At 46.5% G+C, this 27,989-nt stretch overlaps 3 protein-coding genes across 5 annotated transcripts in view; 2 read left to right on the top strand and 1 right to left on the bottom strand.

Moving 5' to 3' along the window:
- Nucleotides 1-40: 40 nt before the first annotated feature.
- On the bottom strand, nt 41-24,823 carry LOC140461015 (uncharacterized). Of its 3 annotated transcripts, XM_072555800.1 has the most exons (5): nt 24,501-24,823; nt 24,025-24,130; nt 17,015-17,089; nt 12,979-13,712; nt 41-950 (listed from the first exon to the last, which is right to left on the bottom strand). In XM_072555800.1, the coding sequence occupies exons 4-5, from the start codon at nt 13,599-13,601 to the stop codon at nt 188-190; spliced, it is 1,386 nt and encodes a 461-aa protein (XP_072411901.1). In that variant the 5' UTR covers nt 13,602-13,712; nt 17,015-17,089; nt 24,025-24,130; nt 24,501-24,823; the 3' UTR covers nt 41-187. The 3 variants fall into 3 exon arrangements, with proteins under 3 accessions (XP_072411901.1, XP_072411899.1, XP_072411900.1); XM_072555798.1 differs by lacking the exon at nt 41-950 and having other exon boundaries at nt 12,609-13,712; nt 16,907-17,089; XM_072555799.1 differs by lacking the exon at nt 41-950 and having other exon boundaries at nt 12,609-13,712; nt 16,912-17,089.
- LOC140461005 (uncharacterized) lies at nt 2,261-5,170 on the top strand. Its single transcript, XM_072555775.1, has 2 exons — nt 2,261-2,578; nt 2,675-5,170. The coding sequence occupies exon 2, from the start codon at nt 2,907-2,909 to the stop codon at nt 3,930-3,932; it is 1,026 nt and encodes a 341-aa protein (XP_072411876.1). The 5' UTR covers nt 2,261-2,578; nt 2,675-2,906; the 3' UTR covers nt 3,933-5,170.
- The window catches only part of LOC140460077 (uncharacterized), a 62,758-nt gene continuing 59,568 nt past the window's right edge, over nt 24,800-27,989 (top strand). Inside the window, exon 1 of the mRNA XM_072554478.1 lies at nt 24,800-24,936. The gene's annotated coding sequence lies outside the window, so the exon portion shown is untranslated. The remainder of the gene's footprint in view (nt 24,937-27,989) is intronic.

The raw sequence follows: 27,989 nt of genomic DNA, 5'->3' as shown, positions 1-27,989 counted from the left end.
GAACTAACCAGTGTTGGATACATTAAATAAGGAAATCACGTGTTTTTAAAAAATTGATTTATTTGCCTTTTATATCAGATATTTACCCCTATAATTGGCCTGGAGGTTGTTCATGCAATTAGAAACAAGACTCGAGTGAACATAGTATAGTCCTTGGTAACGTGAAGACCAAAATCCATCACTGTAATTACTCATGAACTTGGTGATGCCTCAGCAGTCTAGAAGACTGACAAAATCCCTTCCCACACACTGAGCAAGTGAACGGCCTCTGCTCAGTGTGAAGCAGATGATGTTCAGTAAGTTGAGACGATCGTCTGAACCCAGTCCCACAGTTAGAGCACCTGAAAGGTCTCTCACCAGTGTGAATACGTTGATGGGACATCAATTCCCTGGAACTTTTGTAGCACTTCTCACAGTCTGGGCATTTAAATGGCCTCTCATCAGTGTGAACCAGCTGGTGTGTCAAAAGGTTGGATGAATTAGTGAATCTCTTGCCACATTCAGAACAGTTGAAGGGCCTTTCTCCAGTGTGAACTCGCTGGTGTCTCAGCAGGCTGGATGACTGAGTGAATCCTCTCCCACACTCAGAGCAGGTGAATGGCCTCTCTCCACTGTGAACTCGCTGGTGTTCAGTGAGTTGAGATGATCGTTTGAATCCAGACCCACAGTGGGAACACTTGAATGGTCTCTCATTAGAGTGTACACGTTGATGGGACATTAGTTTCTCAGAGCTTTTAAAACAGTCCCCACAGTCAAAACATTTGAAAGGTCTTTCATCAGAGTGAATCAGCCGATGTTTCAGCAGATGTGCTACCTGGGCGTATTCTTTCCCACACTTGGTGCAGGTGAACGGTCTTTCCCCAGTGTGACTACGTCGGTGAATTTCCACCTGAGAAGGATAATTAAATCCCTTCCCGCAGTCTCCACATTTCCAGAGTTTATGAACAGAGCTTTTTCCTGCCATGTTCAAATCTGATGACACTCAAGTTATATTGTATCGGACAGTTCTATTAAATCTTGATGTGTGATGTTTGGTTTCAGTTTCACAAGTGTAAACCCTCCCCTTCTAATATCCTGTGAAACTGATTTCAAACAAAACAAAAACCAGTGACACAGAATACACAAAACGCAAATGCTGGTTGTGAAATTAAACTGGATGAATCTGGTAATTTGTGGGGTCAGCACTAGGAAAAAGTGACCATGAAAGTCATTGAATTGCCATAAAAACCCAACTGGTTCACTCCTATTATTCAGATGTATCAGTAAAACTAGTTTGTGCTGTAATGACTATGACTCATTTTTGCAGTCTTACCTCATAACATCACTAGTATAACTGAGGTGTCATTTGATTAAATCTGCTCCGTGCTCTCTCTGAGGCTAATACAGTGTTTCCATCCTCAGGTGCACTGCCTACATATTCCAGTCTGGTCAACCAGAATTATGAATATCTCAGTGTTTGTTTCAGTCTCATTCATACCTGAAATCCTTTTTCAAGGATAAACATTTCTTCTTCCACATTCAAAAGCCGGTGATATTCAAGGTACTGATGAATGGGATGACTCTGTCAGGTCTTAATGATATGTTTCGTTTGGGTTTCTCGTGGACCAGTCCTTCCCATTTCCCAGAAAAGGGGTTTTACCAAAGAATAATCCTTCAGCCATTCATTCTGGATAAAATTGCAGCAGAGACGCACAATCCTCTTGGGTTGAGCTTAATCTGTGAGCGCACTGTCAAAGACTGCGCACGCGCCCTACAGCATCTTGCTCCCAATAAAGATGGCGGCTACGCGGGCTTCATGGAATATTGCCCCCAATAAACATGGCGGCGAGACCAGGCCTCCTACCGCCGTTTTGCCGTCTGCTGCAAACGCAGGACCGGGTGTTTCTAATTCTCTGGGTTCGGTGGCCAACACTCGGTGTTTATGAAACCTCCCAGTGGGCAGTGGCTCAAATTCATTCCCGTTCTCGGCCGTCAGCTCCCCCTTGACCTTCCTCGTGCTCTCACCCATACTTCAGACAGGGGACAGTGAGGTCGGCAGATGCTGAAGATCACAGGCTCCAGACAGGTGTCCACCCATCTTTCAGTCCTATTGGTTGGAGGATCAGCTGCCAATCGGTCCTCCAGCCCCGCCCATCATCCCCCCCCCCCCCCCCCCCAACCACCTGCCGTCGGTCGGAGCCACCTTCAAGCACGCGGATCCCCATTGTGACCAGGGGGGGCGCGCGCTGGACCCTGCGGCCGCGCGGAATTGCGCAGCAACTGAAATCCCACAGGGTGGGCGGAGAGGCCGCAGGAAGACCCTCCGGCGCATGCGCCCGAGACTTCTTGCGCCCCCACGATGAGCCGGACGCCCACGTCCATGAGCCCAGAGAGAGACAATAACTTACTCATTGGAGGTTTATGATTCGGGCTCTGCACACACACACACACACACACACGGTATGGAGAAGTTGAATCCAGCCGGCGTACACCGAGGGAGAAAAACTGGAACCGGGAGATGCTACAAAGGGTTGACATTTCAGCAGCGGAATGAGGGAAGAGTATGGTTTGCAGACCAACATCTCTGAGGAACAAGCTGGTAGGACGATCTCTTCCCAAATTTGGAACAAATAAACGATAATTGACAAGTCTGTGGTCTGCTCACTGCTAAGAATCTTGCAAACTCTTTTCCCAGGGTAATAGAAGGAGGGGAATTTACAAGCAGAAAGCTGAAACCCAATATCACGTGGAGGTTAGACAATTCCTTCAGATCGAAACGATCAGACTTTGAATGTACACAGATTGTTCTGTCTTTGGGAGAACTGGAAAAGCACTGACTGGAACAAGTACGAACATTGCACTTAAGCATTACGTGTGGGAGAAGAATCTTTATCTGGTTGTCCAACCTGGACAGTAACGTTGACACCATGAAAAAACAATGGAAATGTGAGGATTGTGGTAAGGGATTCAAATATTCATGCCGGCTGGAAAGTCATCGCCGCAGTCACACTGGGGAGAAACCCTACATTTGTTCCATGTGTGGAAAGAGATTTACTCAGACAATGTCCCTGATGTCACACCAGCGAATTCACACCGAGGAGAGGCCCTACAGCTGCACTCACTGTGGAAAGAGGTTCCGATATTCTTCCACCCTCACTGCACACCAGCGCATCCACACGGGGGAGAGACCGTTCACCTGCTCAGTGTGTGGGAAGGGATTCACCCAGTCGTTTGTTTTGGTGAGGCACCAGAGAGTTCACACTGGGGAGCGACCGTTCAGCTGCTCCGTTTGTGGGAAGGGATTTGCTCGGTTGTGCAGCCTCCAGTCACATCACCGAGTTCACGGATCCGAGGGGAAGCCGTTCGGTTGCACTTCCTGCGGAAAAAGGTTCAGGCATTCTTCCACACTCTCAGCACACCAGCGCATGCACACTGGGGAGAGGCCCTATATCTGCGCCGTGTGTGGGAAGGGCTTCACTCAGTCGCGGTACTTACTGACGCACCAGCGTATTCACACCGGGGAGAGACCGTTCACCTGTTCTGTGTGCGGGAAGTCATTCACTCAGTCCTCTCACCTGCTGTCACACCAGCGAAATCACACGCAGGAGTGTCCATTCAGCTGCGCTTCCTGTGGGAAAAGGTTCAAGCATTCTTCCACTCTCGCAGTGCACCAGAGAATCCATACTGGGGAGAAGCCCTTCCCCTGCCCTTACTGTGGGAAAAGGTTCAACAGTTCGTCCACCCTCACTGCACACCAGAGGATTCACACCGGGGAAAAGCCATTCACCTGCTCGGTCTGTGAGAAGAGGTTCAGTCAGTCCTTCGACCTGGTGAGGCACCAGCGAGTTCACACTGGTGATAGACCGTTCACTTGCCCTGTGTGTGGCAAGGGATTTGCTCGGTTATTTGGACTCCAGTCACACCACAGAATCCACACGATGGTGAATACATAAGTGGCTGGACTTTAATATTCTGGGTAGGATGCTGATTTTTGGGACTGTGGTCTCTCTGTTAATGTGATATGTGGTCTTTCCCTTTGGTTCGATAACTCTCAGCTGAAACTCCATTACAATAAAATGATCAACTTTCACTTCTTTCCTATATTGACCTTTGCACAATCTGCAATTCATTTGCTGAAAGATTCCACTGATGAATACTTGCAGTGTGAGAGTGCTGATTAACCGTTGCTGACTTGTTACATTCTTACACTGGCACCTTCTGCGTGAAACAAAATTGAAGAAAATGAAACAAAATAGTTTACAGACTAAACAGTAAAAAGCTTCATCAATCAACACTGGCATTGAAGAAGTTTGGAAATGATGAGTTTAATGATTTAAGACAGCAGCAGCAACATTTGGTGAAGGAAAAGCAGAATAAAAGACTTGATCTGCTCAGCAGAAGCGACATCTGACATTGAAGAGCAAAACCTGTCTGATAACACAGTCTATACACTGATATTAATGTATTCATAGTGAAGAGAAGCCATAAAATCTACTCCCTATGTGTGAAATCTAAATTCATTCAGTCACCCGATCGGTGAAGATAGTCAGGTTCAATTCCCATTCTGTCTGAGGTCACCATAAAAGTCCCATCTTGTTCACCTCTCCCCCAAGGTGACCTAAAGATTTAACCACCACCAGTCATCTCTCGCTCTAATGAGAGAGCAGCCCAGTAGTCATCTGGGACTATGGTGACTTTATCTATCGTCTGTAAGGACAATGTTTTTGTGTGTTAGGATCGTGTGTTCGAATTGTGATCTTTGAAGGTGTGTTGATCGAGGGGGTAGAATCTGATGTCATGCTGTGAACTATCATGTACTTGCTCCAAACAGTGAGGCAGTGGATATGCTGGTGTTATTTGTAATCACAGAGGAATTTATGTACGCCAATGAACAGAGCTGAGATTTGAGAAAGAGCTGCCTGAACATGTAGTGAGGTGACCCTAAGCAGTTCCGAAACAATTGTCTCAAAATGCTTGGTGCAGTGGAGAAGCCAACAAAGGAAAGACAAAGGAACAAAAAGCAAGAATGTTGGAAACTAATTGGAAAAAGTACAAAGGAATTTAATTTTGTTTTGCTATCCTGATCTGACATTGGCAGTTTGCGGCTGGTATTGTTCTGTAATTCACTGCCTGAATTTGACCTTTAGTCTAAATGTTTCTCCTAATAAAGCTGCTCCGTAATTGAATGTTATTGCAATCTCAGATCCTGTTCTCAGCAAGAGATTCATTCAGTATAAATTGCAGGTTCACATTGAGGACACACCACTCCAACATGTGGGAATAGATTAATTTGAGTATCCAACTTCACTGCAAATGTCATGTTGTTTTTATTGTAAGAGACCTTTCCATTGTTCTTACCGTGTGGAGGGTTTTAAAAGCTCGAATGGTTGGTAAAATACCAATGCACTCACTGGAGTGAAAGCATTCACCAGAATCAATGTCCTGAGGGAAGTATTTATTTGTGCTGCTGTGGAAGGCTTGAACTAATATGGCAGGGGGGTGGGAACCAATGCAGGAAGCAAAGTGGGAACAGCAAAAAAAAATGGCTGAAAGGGAAAGTGGAAGGCAGAAAAACCAGACAAACGTCTAATTATATCATAATTCTAAGACAGCAATACATGTCAAAAATTTACTCTGAAGGCTCAATGCGAGGACCATTTGTAGTAAGGTGGGTGAATTAACTGCACTCAGTTATTAATGGATATGATGTATCTGGGATCTCGGAGACCTGGCTCCAGGGTGACCCAGGATGGGAACTCAACATCCGGGGTATTTAACTTTCAGAAAGACAGATGGAAAGGAAAGGGAGATGGGGTAGCATTGCTAGTTAAGAAGATGATTAGCATAAGATTAAGGAAGGACGTTGGCCAAGACAATGTGGAATCTGTATGGGTGGAACTGCAGAACGTTAGAAGGGGAAAGAACGTTAGTGGGAGTTCTGTACAGACTACCAAATAGTCGTTGAGAGGTCGGGGATGGCATCACACAGGAAATTAGAGATACATGCAGTAAGGGTACAGTACAGGCGACTTCAACTTGATTGGACTCATCAAATCTGTTGCAATGTGATGGAGGATTTCCTGGAATATACGAGGGATAGTTTCTTGACCAATATGTTGAGGAACTAACTAGAGAGCAGGCTATCCTAGACTGGGTACTGTGTAATGAGTGAGTATTAATGAGCAACCTAGTGGTATAAGATCTGTTGGGGAAGAGTGACCATAGTATGGTAGAATCCTTCAGTTGGAATATTGCGTGCAATTCTGGTCTCCTTCCGATCGGAAAGATGTTGTGAAACTTGAAAGGGTTCAGAAAAGATTTACAAGGGTGTTGCCAGGGTTGGAGGATTTGAGCTACAGGGAGAGGCTGAACAGGCTGGGGCTGGAGCGTCGGAGGCTGAGGGGTGACCTTATAGAAGTTTACAAAATTATGAGGGGCAAGGATAGGGTAAATAGACAAAGTCTTTTCCCTGGGGTCAGGGAGTCCAGAACTAGAGGGTATAGGTTTAGGGCGAGAGGGGAAAGATATAAAAGAGACCTATGGGGTAACTTTTTCACACAGAGGGTGGTATATGTATGGAATGAGCTGCCAGAGGATGTGCTGGAGGCTGGTACAATTGCAACATTTAAGAGGCATCTGGATGGGTATATGAATAGGAAGGGTTTGGAGGGATATGGGCCGGGTGCTGGCAGGTGGGACTATATTGGATTGGGATATCTGGTTGGCATGGACGGGTTGGACTGAAGGGTCTGTTTCCGTGCTGTACATCTCTATGACTCTATTAAGATGGAGAGTGACACAGTTAAATCTGAGACTAGGATGCTGAATTTAAAGAAAGCTAACTTTGATGCTGTGAGGCATACAATGGCTAGGATAGGTGGGGCCAAAGATACTTAAGAAGTTGAAGGTGGATAGGCAATAGTAGACATTTAAAGAACAATTGATGAACTTCAATGTCCTGAGGGAAGTACTTGTGCTGTTGTGGTGGGTTTCGACTAATATGGCGGGGGGAGAGGGAAGAGAAGAGTGGGAACTAATGCAGGAAGTAAAGTGGGGACAGAAACAAAAGGCCAAAAGGAAAAGTATGATTGACCTGCAATCTTCTTCCTGACCTCTCCGCCCCCACCCCCTCTCTGCCCTATCACCCTCACCTTAACCTCCTTCCACCTATTGCATTCCCAACGCCCCTCCCCCAAGTCCCTCCTCCCTACCTTTTATCTTAGCCTGCTTGGCACACCTTCCTCATTCCTGAAGCAGGGCTTATGCCCGAAACGTCGATTCTCCTGCTCCTTGGATGCTGCCTGACCTGCTGCGCTTTTCCAGCAACACATTCTTAAGCTCTGATCTCCAGCATCTGCAGTCCTCACTTTCTCCTATTTAGAAAGATGTGACAGGATCAGTATGAATTCACTAAAGGGAAATCATGCTTGACAAATCTTCTGGATTTTGTTTTTGAGGATGTGGCCAGTAGAGTAGACAAGGGTGAATCTGTGGATGTTGTGTATCTGGACAAAAGGCTTTTGAAAAGGTCTCACACAAGACATTAGTGAGCAAACTTAAAGCTCATGGTATCAGAGTTAATGTATTGATGTGGATGGAGAAATAGGTGGCAGACAGTAAGCAGAGAGTTGGACTAAACGAATCCTTTTCAGAGTGGCAAGCAGTGACAAGTGGGGTACCACTAGGTTTCAGTGCTGGGACCCCAGCTGTTCACAACATACATGAACGATTTGGAAAAAATAACTGAATGAAATATCTCCAAATTTGCAGGTGACATTAAGCTGGGTGGCAGTGTGTGCTGTGAGGAGGACGCTAAGAGGCTGCAGGGTGACTTGGACAGGGGAGCTGAGTGAGCACTTGTAATATAATGTGTATGAATGTCAGGTTACCCACTTTGGTCACAAAAACAGAAAGGGAGATTATGATCTGAAAGGTTAGAAAAAGGTGAGGGGCAACGAGACCTGGATGTCATGGTGGAACAGTCGCTGAAGGTTAGCTGCAGGTGCTGGAGCGATGAGGAAAGCTAGTGGCATGTTGGTCTCCATAGCGAGAGGATGGGAGTATCAGAGTAGGGATATCTTGCTGCAGTTATACAGGGCCTTGGGTGAGGCTACACCTTGAGTATTGTGTGCAGTGTTGGTCTCCTTGTCTGGGGAAGGAGATTCTAGCTATTGAGGGAGTCCAGTGAAGGTTCACCTAACTGATTTCCAGGATGGCAGGACTGACATATGAAGAAAAACTGGATCAACTGGGCTTGTACTCGCTGGAGTTTAGAGAACGAGGTGGGGATTCTCATAGAAACATGAAATCCTAATGGGACTGAACAGGCTGGTGGGAAGAATGTTCCCAACATTGGGGAAGTCCAGAAGTAGGGATCACCTTGTAAGAATATGGGGTAAGCCACTCAAGACTGAGATTGAGCAAGAATTCCTTCACTAAGAGTTGTGAACGTGTGGAATTCCCACCAAAGACAGTTGTTGGGGCCAGTTTGTTCAATATATTCGAGAGGGAGCTGGACCTGGCCCTTGCAGCTGAAGGGATCGAGGGGTATGGAGCGAAAGGAAGAGTGGGTTAAGGAAATTATCATAATCATAGTGAATGGTGGTGCAGGCTCAAAGTACTAGTTGGCCTGCTTCTGCATCTATTTTCTATGTTTCTAAGTTGACTGTGCAAAGGGATTTACTCAGTATCTTGACACACCCAGAAGTTACACGTGACGATCGGTTGTCCTGGCAACCGTCGAAATCTGAACCAAACAGTTCATCACTTCAATGTTGATTTCATTCGGAGCTGGCTTTCTGAACCAAATCTGCTCCAAGACCCAGGCTGCCTCCATCCACCTCTGTGACATCTCCTGTCAGGCTATTTGTTGCTGATATCTCATTCGTGCTTCTTGTCCCTCTCGATCCGACTATTCAGACACTCTCCGTGCTCCCTGTCATATCGGACTCACTTTAGATCCAGGGCAGTGGTGGCCTGCCTTCCTATTTACTGTTAGTCCCATTCATTACTATGACTGACCCACATTGGTCCCAGGTCTGGCAGATCAGTTTTACAATTCAAAGACTGAGGCTATGGGGGAATTTGAGAACTATCTCCTCCCGATCTCTGTGACAACATTCAGTTCGATGTCCCTCCAGGATCGTTTTGCTCCACTTTTAGATTCTTGCATTCCCCTGGCTTTTCACATTGCGCCAGTGCTGCCTGGATGCTAATTCTCTCTCTCTCTCTCTCACCACCTCCACCTTTGTCTCCTTTCAAAGGTTTCTGTAAACCTGCCTCTTCAACTCCGTGTCTAGTTCCTTGCTTTTCTTTATTCATTCGTGGGATGCAGGTATCGCTGTCGAGACCAGCATTTATTGCCCATAACCAGTTGGCTTTGCGAAGGTGATGTTGAGTGTCTTCTTGAAATCCTCCAGTGCTTGCAGGGTGTAGGTACACCCACAGCCTCGCTTGGAAGGCAGTCATGGGGCTGTTTGTCATTGTTGTTGCCCGTGTCGAGGTCAATGCTGGATGATTCATCTGGTTTAATAATGGTTTAACAATTCATTGTGCCACTGACAGCTGGGGGAAATTTGATATGTGCTCTGGGCTGTTTCATCTGCACTTGTTACTCACAGGGAAGGTGGCATTATGGCAATGTTAACTGAACAGTAATCCAGAAGCACATGCTCACGCTGGGGACAGATGGTTGAATCTCACCATGGCAGATGGTGAAATTTGAATTCTGTGAAAAGTGGAATAAAGCAACCGTACGACTACTGTTGACGGTTGTAAAAACTCTTCTGCACAAAGAACAGTACAGCATAGGAAAAGTCCCCTTAGCCCTTCAAGTCTGTTCCGACACACGAAACCTCTGTAAACTGAAAACCTTTTGCCTCTACGCGATCTGTATCCCTCTGTTCATGCATCTAACAAGGTGCCTCTTAAATGTCGCTATTGTATATGCTTCTACCATCTCCTCTAGCAGCATATTCCAGGCACTTACCACCCTCTAAGTAAACAAAAAAAACCTCTCATCTCCTTTAAAGATCTTTCCCTTTTTACCTTAAACCTACATCCCTAGTGATTGACATTTCCATCCGGGGAGTGGGGGGGGGGGGAAGAAAAATCAGGACTGCCCATTTCAGTCATAAGTTGTAAACCTTTATCAGGTCACCCCTCAGCCTCCAACAGTGAAAACAAACCAATTTTCGTTCAAATATCTTTGAAGGAGGCTATAAGCTATGACCTGACCTGGTCTGGTCTAAATGTGACTCCAGACCCAGGACAAATGTGTTTGACTCTTAACTTCCTGATGAGGAATTAGGAACAGGCAATCCAATTGATAGCATCCCAATCCCATGAATGAATTAAAAAAGAACAAATGGTTTTGTTCATTCAGAATACAGGTATTAGCACATAAGTGGTCCACACACAGATTGTGTTACTGTTCTGCTGTTCTATAGTCAAACTTCTGATTGTAGGTTCAAAACCTCAGAATCTTCTGGTTTTATTCTCTTTGTAAGGAACTAGGATCTCACACTTTGTCAAAGTTCCTGGTCCTTAGCCAGTTTGTAACCATAAACCAAATAGCATCTGAGGAAGGGTCACTCAATCAGAAATGTTAACTCTGATTTCTCTCCACAGATACTCCCAGACCTGCTGAGCTTTTCCTGCAAAATTTTGTCCCTTAGCTATTTGTTTCTTGACTCATGAAAATACATTCTTGCTTTCTGCTCTCTCCACGTCCCTCAAATTTTATACACCGCATTTAAATCTCCCCTCAGACCTCTGTGCTCTAAACCAAACACTTTCAGTCTGTGCAATCTTGCCTCAAAGTTAACATTCTGCAGTTTTGACGACATCCAGATAAATCTCCTCTGGACCCTCCTCTCCTTTAATGAAATGGGTGACTGGAACTGGACTTAGTCCAGCAGAGGTAATCTACCTAGTCTTTTCCAAAAATCTAGAATAACCGCACTCTCACCTTCCACTGACCGTGATGAAATTGAAACTGGTCAGAGAATAATTTGAAGTTTTTTTTTAAAAAAAAGCAGTGGAGATCTTCCTCTGCGTCATCCACTCAAGGTGTCACATAAGCTTTCTCCAGTAAATTCGTAGGGGATTCCAGGAGGATACGTAGATCTACAACGGCAAAAAGGCCCTGTGGTCCAACACATCAGATTAGATTCCCGACAGTGTGGAAACAGGCCCTTCGGCCCAACCAGTCCACACCAACCCGCCGAAGAGTAACCCACCCAGACCCATTTCCCTCTCACTAATGCACCCAACATTACGGACAATTCAGAATGGCCAATTCACCCTGACCTGCACATCTTTGGATTGTGGGAGGAAACCGGAGCACCCGGAGAAAACCCACGCAGACACGGGAAGAATGTGCAAACTCCACACAGACAGTTGCCCGAGGCTGGAATCGATCCTTGGACCCTGGTGCTGTGAGGCAGAGTGCTAACCACTGAGCCACCCCATCAGCACTGGACAAAACAACCACCTGACTATTCTTATCTTATTTTCCAGCCCATAGCATTGTTTGCCTTGGTCTTGCAAGTGCATGTCAAAATACTTTAAAATGTTATGAGAGCTTCCACCACACGTATAGGCAGTTAGCTCTAGATTCCCAACACAGTCTGGATTAAAAAAACCTCTTCCCTCTCATCTTCCATAAACTGTCCACCTTCTACCTTCAGGTATGACTCCTGGTCATTGATCCCTCCATCAAGGGCATCTGTCTACCTTGTGTGTCCCTCAATTTTACACATCTCCATCACATCCCTACCTCAGTGTCCTCTGCTCCGAGGAACACAAACCCAGTCTGCCCATTATCTCTTTGTAACTGAAAATGCTTCAGCACAGGTTACATCTTGGTTAAACTGAAACAAAAACAGAAGCTGCTGGAAAAGCTCATCAGGTCTGGCAGCATCTGGGAAGAGCGATCAGAGCTGAACGTTTCAGGTCCGGTGACCCTTCCTCAGAAGTTCAGAAACATTCACGCTGATTTGTCTTCCCAGATGCTGCCAGAGCTTTCCCAGAAATTTCTGCCTTTGTTTCGGATTTACAGCATCCGCAGTTCTGTCAGTTTTTACCTTGGTCAATCGCCTCGTGTGATTATGTCCCTCCTACAGGACAGTTGAGGAGCAGTGGCAGCTTTTTCAGGGGTTACTCAATTGCTCACAACTTAAATATTTTTCAGAAAAAGGAAGATGGATTGTGACAGGGAAAGTTAAAAAAAAAAGAAACAACGAAGGCATATGACATGGCAAAGGCAAGTGGCAGGCTGGGAAACCTTTTGAAGATCAATAAAGGTTTACTAAAAATCAAGTCACAAAAACAGGGAATTATGAATGAAAACTAGCGCAAAATATAAAAACAGATAGCAAAAGTAAGGTTCTAAAAGTATATAAAAGCGAAGAGAGTAGCTCAAGGGAACGTTGACCCCTTGATGATTGGGACTGGAGGGTTAATCGTGGGTGCAGAAAAAGCAAAGTCACTCAAAGTTCTCCTGCAGATTGAGGGTATCCAAAACTGGTGAGAAACCAGTTTTCCACAAACACGAAGCAGATGTTGGAGGAGACTGGATGAGAGAGAGAGATCTTCAGAGGAAGGGATCAGAAAGAATCGAAACAGTATTTAACAGAAAGCCTATTTATTTGATTTTATCCCACACATAGAACCGAACTGGTATTTATAAACATCAGAAACAGACCCCAGAAAACATGGTAAAAAGCTGAGTGTCAACAGCATCAAAATCCAATGACTTAGCTACTGGTTGATGTTTCATCAGTCCCGATGACTCAAAACGTTTTTTTTTTACATACTATGCAATCTCTACCAAGTTGCAAGTTGGAATAATGCCCTCAATCTCATCCTACAGATCCACAAATGTGTTAGAGTTTTAAACAACAGTATTAACATCGACAAGAGGGCTGGGGTTATTAACAGCACAAGTGGATCCTGCTGATCATGGTTCATGGATGTGACTCGGCAAAATCCCTGGACTGCAGTTCCTTGTGAACTCGCTGGTGCCTCAGCATGTGGGATGACTGAGTGAACCCCTTCCCACATTCCGAGCACGTGAATGGCCTCTCCCCAGTGTGAACCCGCTGGTGTGTCAGCAGGTCGGACGACTGAGTGAATGCCTTCCCACAGTCAGAGCAGGTGAACGGTCTCTCTCCAGCGTTTACTCGCTGGTGTCTCAGCAGATGCGATGACCGAGTGAATCCCTTCCCGCACTGCAGGCAGGCAAACGGCCTCTCCCCTGTGTGAATTCGCTGGTGTGTCAGCAGATTAGATGACCGAGTGAATCCCTTCCCACACTGCGGGCAGGTGAATGGCTTCTGCCCGGTGTGAACGCGCTGATGTGACAGCAGGTTGGAATAATGAGCAAAGCCTTTTCCACACTCTGAGCACATGAACGGCCTCTCGCCAGTGTGACAGCGTAGATGAATTTCCAGTTTGGATGGGTAGTTGAATCCCTTCCCACACTCCCCACATTTCCACGGTTTCTCCCCAGTGCGACTGCACTGGTGCTTTGACAAGTCAGATGAGCGACTGAAGACTTGTCCACATGCAGAACAAGCGTACAGTTTCTCCCTAGTGTGAACAGAACTTTTCCCTTCCATTTTCAAAATCCGCTGATAAGTGGGTTATGAGAAATCAAGCGAAATCTGTCAGATCTGGAAGTGATGCTCAGTTTGGAGTTTCCTGACTGCAAATCCTCCCCATCTGTAAAACTGATTTTAAATATAAAAGGAGAAAAAAAAAGTGAACTCAGAAAAAGAACAGGCAGGTTGTGACAGAGATAAACAAATCAAGTCCTGCCTGGAGCTGATACCTGGACAGTAAAGTGACAATTAAAGCTCACATCTTAAAATTCCAACCTGGTTCACTAGTCTCCTTCAGGGAAGGGAAACAGTTCGACTTGGTACAAGACTTCACGAGGAGACAGAGGTGGGAAGAGGCAGAGAGAAGAATTTAACACATCCCCAACTGTAACAGAACTTTGCTCATTTCACACACCATTACTATGCTCATTGAGCTGCACAGTTTTGTAAATCCAACACCACCCAACTCATTGAGTGACATGGACTTGTTCATCCAGAAATCACTCTGCGCACTGAATTGCAAAGTTGACCAGCACCTCAGTTTAAAAATGCTCATCCACAATTCCAAATCATTCCATGCCCTTGTCTCTAAACTCCTGCAAGCCTTCTGGGCTCTCCTAATTCTGACCAGAGGCCCTGATTTTAATTACCTTATTACCTTGGACACTGCCTTGGCTGTAAGCGCTGTGATTCCCTGCCTAGACTCTTGTCATCTTTTAAGATTTGCCTTAGAATCTAACTCTTTGGCTATACAGTTGATCATCAGCTCAACGTGAAAGTGCGTAATGTATTTGGAGGCGATGGCCTTGGTGGTATTAAATCGCCAGACCCAGAATCCACAAAGTCAGGGAATGTTCTGGGGAGCCAGCATTGAACCCCACAATGGCAGATGGTGGAATTTGAATTTATTTTTTAAAAAAATTAAAAAAAAAAAAATCGGGAATTAGGAGGATAACGATGTACATTAAATTGCGGATAATTGTCAGGGGGAAAATATAACATCCACCTTAACAAATATTCTTTAGGGAAGGAAGCTACTCTCAAGCTGCACAACTGAACTGTTCTCTGGGCCTTTAAATATGGACAATAAATGCTGGCCTGGCCAGAGATGCCCACAATTAGTGAATTTTTTTACAGAATGCCAATGAAATGCCTCAGATTCTTGTATTATATTCAGGACAGGAGAAAAGTACATGTTATCATTGATGAAGGTATGGCAGCCTTGGGCGGCACAGTGGCTCAGTGGTCAGCATTGCTGCCTCACAACGCCAGGGTCCCAGGTTCAATTCCTGCCTCGGGGCGACTGTCTTTATGGAGTTTGCACATTCTTCCCGTGTCTGCGTGGGGTTCCTCCCACAGTCCAGAGATGTGCAGGTCAGGTGAATTGGCTATGCCAAATTGCCCATGGTGTTCGGTGCATTAGTCAGGGAAAAATATGGGGAATGGGTCTGGGTGGGTTACTCTTCGGAGGGTCGGTGTGGACTTGTTGGGCCGAAGGGCCTGTTTCCACACTGTAGGGTATCTAACCTAATCTAATCTTTCCAAATCAGCATCACATCCTCCAACAGAATTGCGGAAGCCCCTACACCAGACAGTGTGCAGTGTTTCAGACAGCGGCCCTCTGATTAGCCCCAAATCACAAGAACGAAGGTCAATAATCCACACATGAAAAAAACATTTGAAAACCTGTACGTCAATTCATAGATCATAGAATCCCCTGCAGTGAGGAAGCAGGCCATTCGGCCCATCTAATCCACACCAACCCTTCAAAGAGCATCCCACACAGACCCGCTTCCTGATCACTTTAACCCTTCATTTTCCCAGGCTAATCCATCCAGTTTGCACATCCCTGGACACTATGGGCAATTTAGCATGGCCAATCCATCTTTGGACTGTGGGAGGAAACCCACGCAGACATGAGGAGAACGTGCAAACTTTAGAATCCGAAACTCCATGAGAGTCCACCTCCTTTAATGATCTGACATTGGGTCAGAGTAACTCCAAACTCCTCATGCAAATAGCCAGCTGCTTCTCCTCCACCTCAAACCAAAATATCAAGACTATCCACACAATGGATCAGGGACTGCCCTTGTCATCCTATACCCATCCAGATTCAAACTTGCCTCTTAATGAATCCGCCTGTATGCCCAGATTCGGTTCTATTAAACAACAAAACTCGTCAAAGGAGGTAGAAGAAACAAAAAGGATAACACACTGGAAACATTCATCAGGCCCTGCAACACTCATGGGATGAGGAATGCAGTTAAGGGTCAGGTCACTGACCTGCCACCAGCCTGCAATAAAACACTGGGCAAAGACTGAAACAGAAAGTGCTGAGAAACTCATCAGGTTTGGGGGAATCTATGAGGGGGAAAGAGTGTTAGCACTGAGTCAGAGATGTACAGCATGGAATCAGACCCTTCGGTCCAACCCATCCATGCTGACCAGATATCCCAACCCAATCTAGTCCCTGCACCTGGCCCATAGCCCTCCAAACCCTTCCTATTCATAGACCCTTCATCAGAACTTTCTCTCCACATATGCTAAACTTATTCAGCATGTTGTTTTTGTTTCAGATTATTTTTTTTTAAAAAAGCTGCTGAATAATTATAGAATTCTGACAGTGAACAAAACATGCCATTCGTCCCAAACAGTCTACTCTGACCAGTCGGACAGCATTCAACCCAGCATCACCTCATCCTTGTAAACCCTCATGGAGTTTTTAAAACATGGCTAACACACCTAATCTGCGCCACACTGGTCACGACCGGGTACTTTGTTTCTTTAAAATGAAAGACTACGGCCCATCCACCTAACCTACACGTCTTTGGACTGTGAGAGGAAACCCACGCAGACACAGGGAGAATGTACAAACTCCACACTGTCACCACAAGGATGAAGTCAAATCCTGGTCCCCGACGCTGTGAGGCAGCAGTGCTAAGTCACTGTGATGCCTGGCAGACACCATTTCCACAATTCTGTGTCCCAACAACAGCTCAGTTTCTCACCTGCAACTGAGTGGTTGCAGAGGAAGGCCATCCAGCCCATCACGTCTGCACCAGTCCTTTAAGTCATACAATCATAGAGATGTACAGCATGGAAACAGACCCTTCGGTCCAACCCATCCATACTAGTCTCACCTGCCAGCACCCGGTCCATATCCCTCCAAACTTTGAACTGAATGCCAGTCTCCTACCCCCTTATCCATAACCCTGCAGTTCATTTCCATTTAAATAATCCCTCAATTGAACCTGCCTCCGCCACTCTTCCAGACAATGTATCGGAAACCAAACTATTCGCCAAGTGAAAAAGCCTTTCTTCACCTTACATTTTGCTCTTTTGCAAAACACTTTGAATCTGTGCCCCATGATTCACCATCCATACGAGTAGGAACAGATTATCTCCATCTATCCTCTTGACACACGTCATACCTTGAAAACTGTTCACAGAATCCAGATGGTGCGGAAACAGAACTTGCTAGCAATATAGAGAAGGTCTGGCAGCATCTGTGGGAAGAAAGCAGAGTTCATGTTTCAAGTCCAGTGACTCTTCATCAGAACTTTTATTCGAAACTTGGCTTAACTGTATGGTAGAATCATAGGATCCCTGCAGCGTGGGAGCAGAGTCCACACCGACCCTCTGACAACCATCTCACCCCTCTAACCCTGCAAGTCCCATGGCTAATCCACTTAGCCCGCCCATCCCTGGATGCAGTGGGCAATTTAGCTTGGCAAATCCACCTAACCTGCATGTCGTTGGACTGAGAGGGGAAACTGGAACACCCCGGGGGAAACCCACACAGACACTGGGAGGACATGCAGACAGTCACCCGAGGGCGGAATCGAAGTCTGATCCCCTGTTGTTGTGAGGCAGCAGTGTAAACCACTGAGCCACGCCACCCTGGTATCAAACCTCCTTTCCACAGTCCCAACTTCTCCAATCACATTCATGCCCCGAGGTCAACCTGAAGGTTGGTCAGAGCGACTTGCAGATGACAACATTCAGCTGGGTACAGTCAAGACTACGGAAAACATTGCAAAACACAGGAAGACAAGAGTTTACAAAATGCTCACTGACGTGACACCAGCGAAATGTTCAAGAGGAAAAGGCAGAGCAGAGGCTGCAATATCCCACCACCGACTCATCTGCCCCCAGTGCTGAGCACTTCACAGAGTAATTTTCCAGCTCACAGCTTCCTGACCCTTAACTCAGACCTGCCAAGTAATAGGACACTGTGCTGTACCCACTCCCTGATTCAATCCTGTGTCGTTAGCCCTCCGCTCCCTCCCCAAGCGATTCCCATCCTCGCTGATCTGTCTCCCTGTTTAACTGGCTAATTCCTCTCCATTCCCCTGACAGTGATCCTCACACACGAACGTCATCCCCTGCATCTGAAATATAAATGTCAAGCATCGAGTGTCACGTGGCCAGGACTTCCATTTTTAAACAAAAATCCATTGACAGGATGCCGGCATCACTGGCTAGGCCAACGCTCACTGTCCACCCTCAATTACAAGGGCATAAGGTGTTAACCACCTTGCTCTGTGCCTGGAGTCACACGTGAACCAGACCAGATAAAGGATGGCAATTTTCATCCCTAAAGGACATTAGTAAACCAGGTGAGCTTTTCCAACAATCGACAACCGTTCCACGATCATCAGTATATTCTTCACTGTTATCCAATTCTACTATCTGCCATAATGGGATTCAAACCCAGGTCCCCGGAACATTCCGTGGGTCTCTGAATTCGTAGCGTCATAGAGATGTACAGCATAGAAACAGTCCCTTCTGTCCAACCCATCCATGCTGACCAGATATCCCAACCCAATCTAGTCCCACCTGCCAGCACCCAGTCCATATCCCTCCAAACCCTTCCTATTCATATACCCATCCAAATGCCTCTTAAATGTTGCAATTATACCAGCCTCCACCACTTCCTCTGGCAGCTCATTCCATACATGTACCACCCTCTGTGAGAAAAAGTTGCCCCCTTAGGTCTCTTTTATATCTTTCCCCTCTCACCCTAAACGTATGCTCTCTCGTTCTGGACTCCCACACCCCAGGGAAAAGACTTTGCCTACTTATCCTATCCATGCCCCTACCATACAACCCTGCATTTCCCTTGGCTAATCCACCTAACCTGCACATCATTCGACTGTGGGAGGAAACCCAGGCAAAATGTGTAAACTCCACACAGACAGTTGTCTGAGGAAAGAAATCAAACTTGGGTCTCTGGCAATATGAGACCAAAAACAAAAACTGCAGATGCTGGAATCCAAAATAGACAGACAGGAGGCTGGAAGAACACAGCAAGCCAGGCAACTTCAGGAGGTGGAGAAGTCAATGTTACGGATGTAACCCTTCTTCAGGACTGGGGGTGGGTGTGGCGGGAGCTGCAGATAAAGGGGGTGAAGGCGGCAGGGTGCTGAAGTGGAGATAAGTGAAGATAGGTAGAGGGTACAACTGTTGGTCAATGGGAGGAATGAATCCGGTTGGTGGCTGGGAGGAATGGACAGAGGTTCACCTGCCTCTCTTCCAACCTAGTTTACTGCATCCGGTGCTCCCGATGTGGTCTTCTCTACAATCGGGGAGATTGAACGTAAGCTCAGGAACTGCTCACCGAGCATCTCAGCCGAGCCCACAGGGGTCAACCAGACCTTCCAGTCACCGCCTATTTTAATTTTCCTTCCACTCCCTTTCCAACATGACCATCGTCGGCCTCCTCCATTGCCACAACGAACCACAGCTCCTATTGGAGGAACACCACCCATATTTTCTGCCCGAGCACCCTACAGCCCAGAGGACTCAACAATGAGTTCTCCCAATTTCAAATAACCTCCCTCCCTGTCCCCTGACTCCCTTCCCAGCCCCTCCCCCGCTTCCTGCCACCAAACGGATTCATTCCTCCCATTGACCAACCAGGTCATACCCACTGCCTGGGTCTTTGCTTACCCCCACTGCACCACCTTGCCCCAGCCACCCCGTTTATCTGCAGCTTCCCCCCCTACACCCGCCCCCCCCCCCCCCCCAGTCCTGATGCTGCCTGGCCTGCTGTGTTCTTCCAGCCTCCTGCCTGCCTTGCCTGGCACAATGAGGCAGCAGTAAGCTCCCATGCTGCCTTATTGTCTTAAGGAATCATTGAATTTTAAGAATTGAGCAACATATCCTCTGCCCCCATTTTGTTTCTTATATTTCTGTGCCTTGGTTTTCTGAGCTTATTTCTCTTTGATATTCTAATACTTGACATGCAGTTGCTTCCCCCGCCCCCCCCGCCCCCATTCACACTTCATCCAGAGATCTGAGTATTAACATGTCCCACTTATCACTCTTCCCCTTCCCCCCACCCCCCAACATTCCCTTCCATTCATTTTCCCACTTTCACTTGCTCCGAGACCTGACACTTTAACCCACTGTCTGTTTCCACAGAAACTGTCCAATTTGCCGAGTGTCCCCAGCATGGCTGATCTGCGATTCTTTGTGCCTGGTCCCTTAACCCCGGAGTTGCAAAATAATGATCAAAGTTAAGTTTAAACTTGACAGAGCCCACATACACTGCCATTGTGGAAAAGAGTGGCTTTTTTTTTAAAAAAACCAACTCTACCTCAAGAAATGTTGCCTCATTCACTCCTGAAAGCCCTGCCCCGCGTTTCTAGACTGTCCCTTTATCCTGGATTGTCCAAACAGTGGAAATAGTCCCTCTCTATTCACTCTACCAGTTCCTACTAATATCATGAAAACTTTAAACAATTTACCCACTATTCAACAAAAACAAAGAAAATTTACAGCCCAGGAACAGACACTTCAAGCCTGAGCCGATCCAAATGTATTGTCTAAACCTGTCGGTCAATTCCTAAGGATCTGCATCCCTCTGCTCCCCACCTAGCAGAATAGTATAAATGGGATGGGCTTCAGATTAGTATGACAGGGTGGCGCAACAGAGGGCCGAAGGGCCTGTACTGCGCTGTAATGTTCTACGTTCTATGTACTCATGCATCTGTCCACACGCATCTTAAATGAATCTACCGTGCCTGCCTCTACCACCTCTGCTGGCAATGCGTTCCAGACACTTACCACCCAGTGTGTGAAGTACTTTCCGCGTGTATCCCCCTTAAACATTCCACCTCTCAACTTGAAAGCGTGGCCTCTCGTTATTGAATTCTTCACCTTGGAAAAAAAAAAGCTTGTCTCTATCCACCCTGTCTATACCCTTCATGATTTTGTAAACCTCAATCTCCTTTTCTCAACCTTTCTTCATAGCTAGCACCTTCCATACCAGGCAACATCCTTGTAAACCTTCTCTGCACCCTCTCCAAAGCGTCCACATCCTTTTGGTAATGTGGTGACCAGAACTGTACACAGTATTCTAAATGCGGCCGAACCAATGTCTTGTACAACTTTAACATTCATTTAAATCCCAGAAATGTTTCCATCCAATGAGGCCAAAAAAAAACAAACAGCAAAAGAAAACTCAGGCATGGCAGAATTTGTGAAGTGGAAAACAGTTCACATTTTGAGTTGAATATCGCTCACCTACAGAACACAGAGAGCGGCACGGTGGCACAGTGGTTAGCACTGCTGCCTCACAGCGCCAGAGACCTGGGTTCAATTCCCGACTCAGGCGACTGACTGTGTGGAGTTTGCACGTTCTCCCCATGTCTGCGTGGGTTTCCTCCCACAGTCACAAAGATGTGCAGGTTAGGGTGAATTGGCCACGCTAAATTGCCCCTAGTGTTAGGTAAGGGGTAAATGCAGGGGTATGGGTGGGTTGCGCTTCGGCGGGTCGGTGTGGACTTGTTGGGCCGAAGGGCCTGTTTCCACACTGTAAAGTAAATCTAAAAAAGCTGATGCACTTTTGAGAAGCAATGGAGAGAGGGATTACATGCTGACTTCCACCACCATTCATGGCTGCATGTGGCAGGATGGTAGAGCTCAGATCTGATTGGTTGGTCTACCTGGAACGCACTCTAATGACCCATGGTTGACCTCTGCTCCCCGGCTTGTTGGTAAAGGTTGAGTAGGGGGGATAAGCCAGGCCCGTGAGGTTACAGATTGTGCTGGAGTAGAATTCTGCTGCTGTTGACGGCCCACCAGCGCCTCCTGTCTTGAATTGCTAGATCTGTTCAAAGTCTGTCCCACTTAGCGCTGCGATAGGTTCACGCAACACGACGGAGGGTATTCTCTGACTCTACAAAAGGGACTGTGCCGTGGTCACTCTCGCCAATACTATTGTGGACAGATGCATCTGCAACCATCAGATTGGTGACCTCATCTTTATAGCAGAAGATGACGGAGATTGTTCAAGGTCAGTCATCCCAGCTCCACAATATCTCTGCAGGAATTCCTCACGGTAGTGGCCTAGGCCCAACCACCTTCGGCTGTTTCATCAAAGACCTTCCCTACATCACAAGGTCAAAGGTCGGGATGTTCACTGAAGATTGCACAATGTTCAGCACCATTTGTGACTCCTCAGATACTGAAGCAGTCCATCGTCAAGTGCAACAAGATTTGGACAACATCCGGGCATGGGCTGACAAATGGCAAGTAATATTCACACCGCACAAATGCCGGAAATGACAATCTCCAATAACAGACATCTAATCACTGCACCTCAACATCCAATGGTGTTCCATTACTGAATTCTCCCACTGTCAACATCCTTGGGGTTACCATTGAACAGAGACTCAAATAGACTTGTCACATAAACAGTGACTACAAGAAAAGGCCAGAGGCTGGGAAAACAGTGGCAAATAACTCACCTCCTGACATCCCAAAGCCTATCTGCCATTTATAAAGGCATAAGGATGATCAAATGATTCCCACTTGCCTGGATAGGTGCAGCCCCAACATCACAAGACGCTTGCCACCATCCAGGATAAAGCAACCCATTTGAGTGGCACCACATCGGCTTGCTCCACCACCACCACCAACACTCAATACACACTGGCACTACTATCCACAAGCAGCACTGCAGAAATTCACCAAAGATCCGAAGAGAGCATTTTCCAAACCCACGGGCACTTCGGTCGAGAGAGACAAGGGCAGCAGAAACATGGGAATGCCATCACCTGCAAGCTCACCTCCAAGCCACTCACCATCCTGACTTGGAAGTACGATCACCACTCCTTCAATGTCGCTGGGTCAAAGTCATGGAGTGCCCTTTCCAAGGGCACTGTGTGTCAGCCCACAGCACGTGGACTGCAGTGGTTCAAGACGACAGGTCACCACCACCACCACCAACTTCTCAAGGGCAACTAGGGACAGGCAATAAAATGCTGGCCAGCTAGCCAGGTTCACGTCTGACAAGTGCACTTAAAACTGAAGACGTCAAGAGAGTGTGCAGAGATAGACAGACCTGGAGGATAATGCGCACTAATCTTTGAAAATGACAGAACATGTTGAAAGAGCAGTTAGTGAAACACATGGAATGTAAATAGAGGTAACAAAGATAAACGCAAGGAAAAGATTCTGACCTTTACAAAGCTCTGGCTAAGTCAGAAGTCACGTATTGCACCCAGTTCTCATCGTGATATTTCACGAAGGATGCAAGGATTGTTCACAGGATGCAGAGGTGATTTACCACCATGGGTTATAGACAAAGGAATTGTAGTTACAGGATTGGTTTGCAGAAATGGCTATTTTCCTTGAAGGAAAATACATCAGTGGAGTTTTGTTAGATCTGTACAAGACTACAGCCTAGATAAAGAAAAAGCCGTGTCCAAATGGTTGAAGGCATAAATATTAGGTGACACAGACTTAAGATTTTTGGGAATGAGGTAAACAGGCAAGTGTTTTTGTCAACTCACTGCCTATGAGAATGACAGAAGGGGAGATGATCATTTATTAATAAAGGAAATAAACTTGCAAGGCTTCAGGAATAGAGCGAAAAATGAGACATGTGGGAGTCATCTTGAAGGGATGAATATCTTTTAGTTCACAGACCTGAAACGTTGACCCAGTTTCTGCTTCCACAAAAGCAGACTCCATTCCTGATTGAAGGGCTTGTGCTTCAAAGGTCAATTCTCCTGCTCCTCAGATGCTGCCTGACAGGCTGTGCTTTTGCAGCACCACACTCTTCGACTCTGATCTCCAGTTCTCTTTTTTTTCCCCCCACAGAAGCTGTCGGACCTGCTCAGTGCCTCCAACATGGCTGATCCAACCTGTTGCTCATCAATCCCTTATATTTAAACTTAATTTAAACTTCAGACTAACCAACGAGTGTTTCCTCATTCACTCCTGAAAGCTCAGGCCACGAGGAGTCATTTTTTTGTACTTACTGGACCCTTTCTAATAAATTTAACCCCTGGAGGGGAGATGTCATTCATGCACCCTGAGGCTATTTATCCCTCCTCAGGTGGGGGTGCCCGGAACTGAACGCACAACTACAGGGGTGGTCTAAGCAGGACTGTGAAAATCTGGAAGCATTTCTAGCCCCGAAACGTACCTGAAATCTTTTGCAACAGACGGATGAGTTTCGTTCCCCAAAAACTGATGATATTCAGGCTCAGGTGAAACAAATGACACTGTCAGATCGTTCTCATTTTATACGCCTGTTTTTAAAAAAAAACGGTGGTTACAAAGGAGAATAAAAAACAACACAGACGACATTTCTCTTGGTTACAGCTGATTGTGTGCAAGTCCCTCCCAGATGACCCACTTTCAAAAGACAGCTGCGCATGCACCCTGTGGTACCTTTCCTATACAAAGATGTCTGTCGCGCATGCACCACGTCGCAACATTCCTGTATAAAGATGGCTGTCGCGCATTCACCCTGTCGCGCCGTTCCTGTATAAAGATGGCTGTCGCGCATGCGTCCCACCGATCAGCGTTCCCAATTGAGATGGCGGCGGTAACCGGAGCCGATCATCGCGTGAGGCCCTCAACCCGTTCGCTGAGAACGCGTCAGCGGCAGATTCTCACTTCTCTCTCTCTCTCTGGAGGAAGGCACTGGGTATTTACGAGACCTTCGGGTCCAATCTATCGCCCTCTGCGCTGCGCCGCGCCGCCCAACATCTGACATCTTCTTCAACAGACACGCGCGACCGACGGTTGATCACGTGCCGTATGGCTAACCCCGCCTTCCGCTCACTCCGATTGGTTGGCGGAACCGCCCGGGGCGTGAGGGAGGTGGAGGCACGTCCAGTTCTTCTATTGGTGTGTCCTGGCCGTCAATCATTCGCCGCATCTCGCAGCGCAGTGATTTGAAGAGCGCATGCGCTATCGCCATTTTTATCCTCCGAGCCGCCGATGGTCGGTGTGTTCTTTGTCTGCTCTGCAAACGGCGTGTAGCAGGCGGACAGGGAGACGATGAGAGATAGGGCAGCAGACGCGCGGGAAGGTTCTGTACACGTCTTGGGTCAGTTCTAACGCGAAATGGCAATCTTCGTGCCTCCCGTTCGCAACAAACGAGAAAATGGCTCCAGGTTTCGTCGCGGTGTCAGAGCCCGGGGACTTGCCGCCATCTTTATTCGGGGTATTGGAATGCGCGTCCGCCATGTTTGTAGGGGGCATGGTCTGGAAGGAGTGGGAGGAGCTTGTAGCCCATTGTTTAGAGTGGAGACCAAATTGTCCATGAAACTGCATGAACCTTTCACACCCCAATGTCTCATTCATGAGACAGGGCGGTGGCACAGAAGGGAAGAAAAGGAAACAAATCCTGCTCCCATGCATTCTACTATCTCCATAAGACCATAAGACATAGGAGTGGAAGTAAGGCCATTCGGCCCATCGAGTCCACTCCGCCATTCAATCATGGCTGATGCGCATTTCAGCTCCACTTACCAGCGTTCTCTCCCCGTAGCCCTTAATTCCTCTGGACAACAAGAATCTATCAATCTCGGCCTTGAAGACATTTAGCGTCCCGGCTTCCACTGCACTCCGTGGCAATGAATTCCACAGGCCCACCACTCTCTGGCTGAAGAAATGTCTCCGCATTTCTGTTCTGAAATGACCCCCTCTAATTCTAAGGCTGTGTCCACGGGTCCTAGTCTCCTCGTCTAACGGAAACAATTTCCTAGCATCCCCCTTTTCCAAGCCATGTATTATTTTGTACATCTCTATTAAGTCTCCCCTTAATCTTCTGAACTCCAACGAATACAATCCCAGTATCCTCAGCCGTTCCTCATATGCTAGACCTGTCATTCCAGGGATCATCCGTGTGAATCTCCGCTGGACACGTTCCAGTGCCAGTATGTCCTTCCTGAGGTGTGGGGACCAAAACTGGACACAGTACTCCAAATGGGGCCTAACCAGAGCTTTATAAAGTCTTAGTAGTACATCTCTGCTTTTATATTCCAACCCTCTTGAGATGAGACAACATTGCATTCGCTTTCTTAATCACAGACTCAACCTGCATGTTTACCTTTAGAGAATCCTCGACTAGCACTCCCAGATCCCTTTGTGCTTTGGCTTTATTAATTTTCTCACCATTTAGAAAGTAGTCCATGCTTTTATTCTTTTTGCCAAAGTGCAAGACCTCGCACTTGCTCACATTAAATTCCATCAGCCATTTCGTGGACCACTCTCCCAACCTGTCTAGATCCTTCTGTAGCCTCCCCACTTCCTCAGTACTACCTGCCTGTCCACCTAACTTCGTATCATCTGCAAACTTCGCTAGAATGCCCCTGGTTCCCTCATCCAAATCATTAATATATAATGCGAACAGCTGTGGCCCCAGCACCGAACCCTGCGGGACACCGCTCATCACCGGCTGCCATTCTGAAAAAGAATCTTTTATCCCAACTCTCTGCCTTCTGTTAGACAGCCAATCCTCAATCCATCCCAGCAACTCACCTCGAACACCATGGGCCCTCACCTTGCTCAGCAGCCTCCCATGTGGCACCTTATCAAAGGCCTTTTGAAAGTCGAGATAGACCACATCCACTGGGTTTCCCTGGTCTAACCTACTTGTTACCTCTTCAAAAAATTCCAACAGGTTTGTCAGGCATGACCTCCCTTTACTAAATCCATGTTGACTTGTTCTAATCAGACTCTGCTCTTCCAAGAATTGAGAAACCTCATCCTTAATGATGGATTCTAGAATTTTACCAACAACCGAGGTTAAGCTGATTGGCCTATAATTTTCCATCTTTTGCCTTGATCCTTTCTTGAACAAGGGGGTTACAACAGCCATCTTCCAATCATCCGGGACCTTTCCTGACTCCAGTGACTCTTGAAAGATCTCAACCAATGCCTCTGCTATTTCTTCAGCCACCTCTCTCAGAACTCTAGGGTGTATCCCATCGGGGCCAGGAGATTTATCAATTTTAAGACTTTTTAACTTTTCTAGCACTATCTCTTTCGTAATGGCAACCATACTCAACTCAGCCCCGTGACACCCTTTAATTTTTGGGATATTACTCATGCCTTCCACTGTGAAAACTGACGCAAAGTACTTGTTAAGTTCTCCTGCTATTTCCTTATCTCCCATCACTAGGCTTCCTGCATCAGTTTGAAGTGGCCCAATGTCTACTTTTGCCTGTCGTTTGTTTCTTATGTACTGAAAGGAACTTTTACTATTATTTCTAATATTACTGGCTAGCCTACCTTCATATTTGATCCTCTCATTTCTTATTACACTCTGTTTGCTTTTGTATCCTTCCCAATCTTCTGATTTCCCACTGTTCTTAGCCACTTTATAGGATCTCTCTTTTTCTTTAATACATTTCCTGACTTCCTTTGTCAGCCAAGGTTGTCTAATCCCTCCCCGGTTAATCTTTCTTTTCTTGGGAATGAACCTCTGTACAGTGTCCTCAATTATACCTACAAACTCCTGCCATTTTTGCTCTACTGTCTTCCCGGTTAGCCTCTGCTTCCAGTCTATTTTAGTCAGTTCCTCTCTCATGCCCTCATAATTACCTTTATTCAACTGTAACACCATTACATCCGATTTTGCCTTCTCCCTTTCAAACTCCAGACTGAACTCTACCATATTATGGTCGCTACTTCCTAAGGGTTCCCTTACTTTAAGATCTTTTATAGAGTCTGGTTCATTGCAAAGCACTAGGTCCAGAATAGCCTGCTCTCTTGTGGGCTCCATGACAAGCTGTTCCAAAAAGCCATCCTGTAAGCATTCCATGAATTCCCTTTCTTTAGATCCACTAGCAACATTATTTACCCAGTCCACCTGCATATTGAAGTCTCCCATGATCAATGTAACCTTGCCTTTCTGACATGCCTTCTCTATTTCCCGGTACATGTTGCGTCCCTGGTCCTGACCACTGTTAGGAGGTCTGTACACAACTCCAATTATGGTTTTTTTTGCCTTTGTGGTTCCTCAATTCCACCCACACAGACTCCACATCATCCGACGCTATGTCATTCAATACCATAGATTTAATTTTGTTCTTAACTAACAAGGCAACCCCACCCCCTCTGCCCACCTCTCTGTCTTTTCGATAAGTTGAAAAG

Source organism: Chiloscyllium punctatum, chromosome 36 (assembly GCF_047496795.1).
Source record: "Chiloscyllium punctatum isolate Juve2018m chromosome 36, sChiPun1.3, whole genome shotgun sequence".
NCBI classification, from domain to species: domain Eukaryota; kingdom Metazoa; phylum Chordata; class Chondrichthyes; order Orectolobiformes; family Hemiscylliidae; genus Chiloscyllium; species Chiloscyllium punctatum.
Note: the sequence above shows the minus strand (reverse complement) of the source record. Positions and strands in the feature narration are given on the sequence as shown.

Coding starts and splice junctions, on each gene's coding strand:
- LOC140461005 (XM_072555775.1), top strand. CDS start 2,907: ATGAAAAAACAATGGAAATGTGAGGATTGTGGTAAGGGATTCAAATAT.
- LOC140461015 (XM_072555800.1), bottom strand. CDS start 13,601: ATGGAAGGGAAAAGTTCTGTTCACACTAGGGAGAAACTGTACGCTTGT. Junction 951..12,978: donor CGAGTTCACAAGGAACTGCA/GTCCAGGGATTT, acceptor GGCAGGAAAAAG/CTCTGTTCATAAACTCTGGA.